At 47.7% G+C, this 6490-nt stretch overlaps 1 protein-coding gene across 1 annotated transcript; it reads left to right on the top strand.

The window, feature by feature from the left end:
* Nucleotides 1-866: 866 nt before the first annotated feature.
* On the top strand, nucleotides 867-5221 carry MEOX1 (mesenchyme homeobox 1). The gene is made up of 3 exons (XM_042836517.1): nucleotides 867-1293; nucleotides 4095-4267; nucleotides 5099-5221. The coding sequence occupies exons 1-3, from the start codon at nucleotides 867-869 to the stop codon at nucleotides 5219-5221; spliced, it is 723 nt and encodes a 240-aa protein (XP_042692451.1).
* Nucleotides 5222-6490: the final 1269 nt, after the last annotated feature.

Here is a 6490-nt window from a genome sequence, read left to right as displayed (position 1 = left end):
CATACGGAGAACTCCCTGGAAAGCAGGACAGAGAAAGAATAACTGCCACCGGCAGTAACCATCAGCAAAGACAAGTGTTACAAAGCTAAAAGAACAAAAATCCCTCAAAACTGTGCACGTTCACACAAGTCACCTAAAAATATATTACAACCTGGTCTTAAATCATAAATAATCAGTGAAGCACTTTCTTACTTTTATTTCCCACTTTGCTTCTTGGATTCTGGCATCTGTTGAATTCCGTATTAAGGCTTTTTCCAACCCCAAGACTCAGGGAATTTTGTTAACAGTGCAATAAAAATAACTTCATAGTGTCACAGGGAAACATTAAAGCCTTTTTTTGTGTGTGTGCATGTGTGCTGCTCTTTACCCCCCTCTCTCCCCCCCCCCAACCACCTTTTTTGGGGGGGAAAAGAAAAAAATACAGACATTGTTTCTTTAAAAGTCTCCATCTGCAAATCCCATTAGATGTGCATATAAGGTTTCGGATGATTAATAGGTGCTGCTTTGCTTTGGTTGGAGGGAGCGGGTGTGTGTACGTTAACCCCTCCCTCCCCTCTCTCACATTTCACTTCACAAAGTTGTCACTCTCTCCCCAACACAGTATTTAAAAAGTGTTTCCCTCATGTCCAGCACTTCACAAGGACTCCAGCATCAGCCTTGGGACCCCGTTTGGGGCGATCTCCTCCTCCATCCATTTGGGACAATGAAGATCTCGAGAAGAGTTTTCCAACTAACAAACCTCCAACCGCACAAACCCCCCAGCCAAAGTGTCGCTTAGGGAGGAAATCTGGGCTGTCAAATTTGGAAACATTTCCCCTCCTCTCTTCTCCTGCTTGAGGAACCCAAGTGACGAGCACGGGACAAGGATGGACCCCACCGGCGGCAGCTGCATGCGCAGCCCCCAACCCCCAGCCCCACTCTGGGGTTGCCTGCGGGGTGCTGATGTCCCTACAGCCCCGGGGTTGGGTCACTGCCCCCCGACCCCTTTTTCCTTCCACCCCAAGGCGGATTTTGCTGCTTATTCCGAATTCTCAGCCTCCTGCTTGCTGAGCGCTGCCCACTGCGTCCCAACCGAGGAGCAGCCCCCAGTCTTCCGTCCGCACTCTGAGTGGCAGCAAGCAACGACAGAGGCCCGGAGACTGCTGAGCCCAGGGCTGGCGTTGGCCTCTGGGGACTCAGAGAATCCGAACCTCGTGAGCACAGCAGCGGGTGTCAGAGAAGATTACGAGGTGCCGGTAAACAGCGCGATGGAGACGGAGAGAAAGGCATCCAAAAGGAAAAAGGAACATTCAGGTAGGTGGCGTGGAAGTGGGGGCGTGGGGTGGGATGGGGAGAGCGTCTCTAGGAGTAGGAGTAAAGCTACTGGAGAAAAATGGATGGATGGATGGATGGATGGATGGATGGATGGATGGATGGATGGATGGATGGGGAAAAGATTTTGTAATTCTTGACTGAGGAAAACTATACAGTATCTCAATGGAAATGAAGTTGCTTGTCCTTTGATGACCTTTGGCATTTGGGTTCTGCTCCTTATTAGCTGAACCCGTCCCTTTTAGGCAGCAGCAGGGTGCCAACTCAGTGCCACGCTGTGCTCAGAGCCCTAGGATGGTAGTTCCACTCCACTGCTGCTGTCCAAGGGTGACAGAATGGGGATCAAAGGGCTAAGATCCCACCAGCTGCCCCTGTTAGCTGGGAATGCCACCCTGAGGTTTTGAACTGCCCACCAGCACAATGCCCAGCAACGTGGAAAACAATCACAGTTTTCATTGTGCCATCCTTGCCAACAAACCACCTTCATCCTGCAGTACAGCGTTCAAGAATTTCAGACAGATGACATCTGGTTCGTTACTATTTCGATTCTCCAGATATGTGAAAAATGCATAACAGTGCTTTCTCCTAGAGAATCTGTTAAGATTCAGATGCTTACATGCATATATTTGCTACAGTATTCATTTGCAAACCGCAGAATGTTGAGAAGTAGGGGGTATTTTCCAGCATCCCCACTTTACGGTTTGAGAGCCAAGACATGGAAATGTTTCTCAGACGTAGAAAAGATCAAAATGCTCTTAAATCCTTAAAACTTTCTTTAAAGCACTGATAGATTCAGAGCAGCTACAGAAAGGCTTCGCTTTGGGATAGCAATGGGGGTATCTGCAGTAAGACCTCACGTGTGAGCACACGCATCCCTTTCTCTTCCTTACCAGCATCCATTATTTAGATGCCATTTTCAGCCCTGGTGTCCAAGGCACAGCAGTGAGCTGGAGATGTCAGCTGATTCTGGGGGAGTCTTGGGGGCCACAGCCATCAGTATTCACCCCTCTATTCGATGCTGCACAGTTTAGCAAACCATTTATAGAAAGCTCTTTGTAATTACAGCATTAAAGAGGCTGGAAGGTGTTGTAATGAATTTGGGTTTAATACATCTTTTGTTTACTACCAAGTGAAGACCTAGCAACACTGCTCAAGCAGTAAGGAAACTCCAACCTACAACCCTAAACCAAATCAGCCTTTAAAACCATAAGATAAGCACTGAAAGTTTTGGGATGCCCACTGGGTGGAGGTTGAGCCTCTCAAGAAACACCTCCCTCTGATTTTACATTGAATGTTGTTGAGAATGGCCAACTTGAGATGGGCAGTTTGGATACCCCAACTTCATCCATACGTATAGCTGAAGAATAAGGCATGAGCTGAAGGATAAGGCAGCAAGAAATGGAATAGAAATATGTAATTATATATAATGAAATAGTGATTCGGACAATTTTGCTCAGTCATGACATTGGATAAAGAAGGTGCTCCATGCTTGCAAGTCCCATTAACAGCCACAATGGCATAAACAGCAGCACATAAAGGCAGGTAGCAACTGAAAACCTGAGCAAGAAATGCATAGGGAAGTCCCTCAGCAATTTAAAGTGATCTGGGGGCAGAGCTCCATCTGTCACCACCCCGAGTGCTCCACTCCATGAGGTGCCCACTGAAGTTACTTCTGGTTATTACTTTGTCGTCGGCTGCCAAACGAATCAGCTCCCCATGAAGTCACTTCACTTGGCCAACGTTTCCCAGAGCTTTCAGGATTTTACGCCCCGTGTGATGGCAAAATCCATCTTACTACTTGATTTGCAATAAATCTGCCCTCAAACTCTTTGCTAGGGGGAGAAAGCAACAGTATGCAGATACTTCAGATTTTTATTACGCCTTCTGCTGAGGGAAAAGCTGCACTGACAGTGGTTTGCAGAACAGCAAACACCAGGTGCCTCCACCAGGCCCGTGGATCACTGCAGTGACCAAACATCCTGCGTTACTATTGGTGACTCCCATGCTTGAGCTTAAGCTGCTCTGAGGGATAGGAGCCCCCCTCTGCAATGCCCAAATCCTGCACTGTGTGGTCCTTGCATCTTCCCTAAGGCAGTTTGCCAGCTAACTGTAAGCCTGTGCGCCACACATCCCCTAACAACACCAAGTGGGGCACTGCCTGCTCTGTTCCCAGAGCCTATTTCAGATGATTTACATTGTTTGGAGATGAAGAGCAGTGACATCCTCACAGTGACATCCTCAGTGCCATTTGCCCAATGGTTTCTGCTCAGCTTAGAAGCAGCTGAACGCCTTCAGGACTGAGTGCTGAGTCAGGGAATGCCACTTCCCCAGCATTGCTCATTTTCCCATGCTCTCCCTCCTCCCAATGCACCCAGGCTAAATGCTAGCCTAGGATGCTCACTCAGCAGCCTTCCCTTCCCCCTTCCCCCTGCACCATGCACTCATACTGCATCACGCACTGTGCTCACTGCAAAATGCTCCCTTTGCCTTCAGTTTGCAGCCAAAATCAGGGGAGCAGCAATGTGCATGCATGGAGTGAAATGCACAGGGAAGGAAACTATCGAGAGTGCTGAGTGGATGCAGTGAGAGCTTCCTTCCTCCTGCTGCTCACTTTGGCCTGTCCTCCTGCAGTTCAAGTGATGCACCCTATCCCAACTTCACCCCTCGAAGCAAAGGCTGACAGTGCTGAGCCCAAGGGGACACAACATGCTTTGACATCTCTGTAGGGCACACACTCACACAGGTCAATGTAACTGCAAACTGCATGCCTGCTTGCCTCTTAGAAAGCCAGCCCTCCAGCAGCAAGGCAGAAGGCAGCAGCAGGTCGCGGAAGGAGAGGACAGCATTCACCAAGGAGCAGCTGAGGGAGCTGGAGGCAGAATTTGCCCATCACAATTACCTGACAAGGCTCAGGAGATATGAGATCGCCGTGAACTTGGACCTCACTGAGAGACAGGTACTCAAACCCCATCCCCTGCTGTTTCTCCCTAACGCTGTAACGCTCCAGGCTGTGCTTCTGCAGTGGCACAGAGGTCTGTCACTCTGCAGGATGTTGTTTTGAGGGCACGGCAGTGTTGGGTTGGTTGGAATCAGTGATCTTAGTGGTCTTTTCCAACCTCTCAATTCTCTGATTTCAACATGAAACCTCCACATTCTTTTAAAAGACATTTGCTAAAAATCTCTGTAAGCAGTTAATATCTGGAATTCTGCTTCTCTAAACAAACAAAAAAAGCCATCTGGGACACCTCCTGAGCCATTTGTACAAAGCTTATAGATAGAATCTGGATGCTACCAGCCTCCAATTATCATGAGGTTATTGGAATGACACATTTGATACACGTGCTATTCCTGGGCCAGGCAGCTTTGTGTGGTGATGAGGGAAGAAAAAAACGCTGTTTTATGGGGGCAAAAATTTGTCCTCTCACTGTGACCTCATTCAGAGTTTCCTAATCAAAGTTCAGTGGGTAGAGTAGGAATTGCTCAGTTAAGTGAAGCTAATTAAAAATCCTGACGGATCAGACTGGATGGAGTGGTTGTCAGATGGCATTTGGGTGCACTGTGCCTGTTGGATTGCCATGGACACCTGATGGATTCCAGGCAAAGCACTGTGCTACCCTTGCTGGTCTCTGAAAATCTGCCTGGAGTATCTTCATTGGATAGGGAGCACTTAAACCTGAGAGCTTCCTTCTGTTTTTTTTTTCTCTAGAATTCCACAAAATACATCTATTGACACACAGATATCAGCCTGCTGGAGGCAATAACTCATTATGTCCTTTTCATCCTCCAGGTCAAAGTGTGGTTCCAGAACAGAAGGATGAAGTGGAAACGCGTTAAGGGTGGGCAACCGGTGTCCCCCCCTGAGCCTGATGCAGAGGATGCTGATTCCACCACATCCCCCAGCTCTGAGTAGTGCCATAAAGAGATGCTTGGAGAGGGTGTGACACTGCAGAAGGACACTGCAGCCCCATATGGTGGCCCTGTGGGGCACAGACTGAGAGGTGTGCAGTGCCGGAGCTGGCGGAGGAAAATGGAAAGCACAAAATAAGGCAATGGAGAGCAAGACTTTGAGCTTTGTGTGAATGGAACTCTCTTACTGCCATAGGGCTACCTTCACAAAAAGGAGCCCAAAAAGAAAAAGAAAAAAACCACTGTATGTATACCAGGAATAATATTGTTCAGGCTCCCAAATGCTCTGAAAATGTGAGTTATCAGCTAGAAAGAGGCCAGAGGGTGATTACACAGCTCTGTTCACCTCCAGCCTTTCCCTGGTCGCTTTTGCTCATCCTCCACTTGGACTTGGGCTCTGAGAATCACTGAGGTTGGAATAGACCTCTCAGATCCCCAAGTCCAACCCCAACCCATCCCTCCGTGCCCACTGACCGTGTCCCCAAGTGCCACATCCCCACATGGGGAGGAGCACCTCCAGGGATGGGAGCACCTCACCCCCTGGGCAGCTGTGCCAATACCCAACCTCTCTTCCTGAGAACAATTTTCTCCTCACATCCACACTCAAAGCAGCCCTTACCAAACAGCCCATGCCTCATCTTTATCCTTCTATTCTGGTTTGCTTCCATATGTCATCATCTCCACCTCTGGAAGGGTCTGACTGAATCCCAGGACACTTTAAAGCCAATTTCAAAGCTTAAGAAGTGCATAAAAGCAGCTTTCTAGCATAGGATGACCACAGCAGCCAGACCTGAACACTCCTTCCCTTGCACACTGGTCCTCTTTCAACCCAAACCTGTAATATAGCTAATGATTACGTTTTAGGAAAGCATAGTGTCTGTTCCCTTATCTTCTGTCCTTTTGTTTAATGTATTCTAATGCAACTTTACCATATTTCAAACAGAACTCTACACTGGCATCACATAGAATGGCTATTAAACACAAGTTTCAGTATTCTCAGATACTTGAAAGGTAACCATTATTTGCTATGTTTGGAACATCTTTGTTCCACCTCACTGCAATGCATTCTTGTTAGGTTTTAACCTGGTCTGCAGATATGCTGGATCTAAAACTGCATATCTGCATGATGAAACAAATTATCAAAGAGCTGTTTTAGTGGATGACTCCAATATTATCCCAACATCTGATCCATTCTGTGGGCACACAGGGCTGGAATTGAGTTCTTCTTTTCCTTATGAGCTCTTAATCCAATTTCATGCAACACCCATTGGGA

This window comes from Centrocercus urophasianus, unplaced genomic scaffold, assembly GCF_019232065.1.
Source record: "Centrocercus urophasianus isolate 14NV4802_14NV808 unplaced genomic scaffold, USGS_Curo_1.0 seq_61, whole genome shotgun sequence".
Taxonomy (NCBI): Eukaryota; Metazoa; Chordata; class Aves; order Galliformes; family Phasianidae; genus Centrocercus; species Centrocercus urophasianus.
Note: the sequence above shows the minus strand (reverse complement) of the source record. Positions and strands in the feature narration are given on the sequence as shown.

What these genes read in the sequence shown, in the direction of transcription:
- MEOX1 (XM_042836517.1), top strand. Translation starts at nt 867, where the DNA reads ATGGACCCCACCGGCGGCAGCTGCATGCGCAGCCCCCAACCCCCAGCC. An exon ending in AAGGAAAAAGGAACATTCAG is followed by an intron (nt 1,294 to 4,094) that starts GTAGGTGGCGTG and finishes CTTGCCTCTTAG; the next exon opens with AAAGCCAGCCCTCCAGCAGC. An exon ending in TGGACCTCACTGAGAGACAG is followed by an intron (nt 4,268 to 5,098) that starts GTACTCAAACCC and finishes TTCATCCTCCAG; the next exon opens with GTCAAAGTGTGGTTCCAGAA.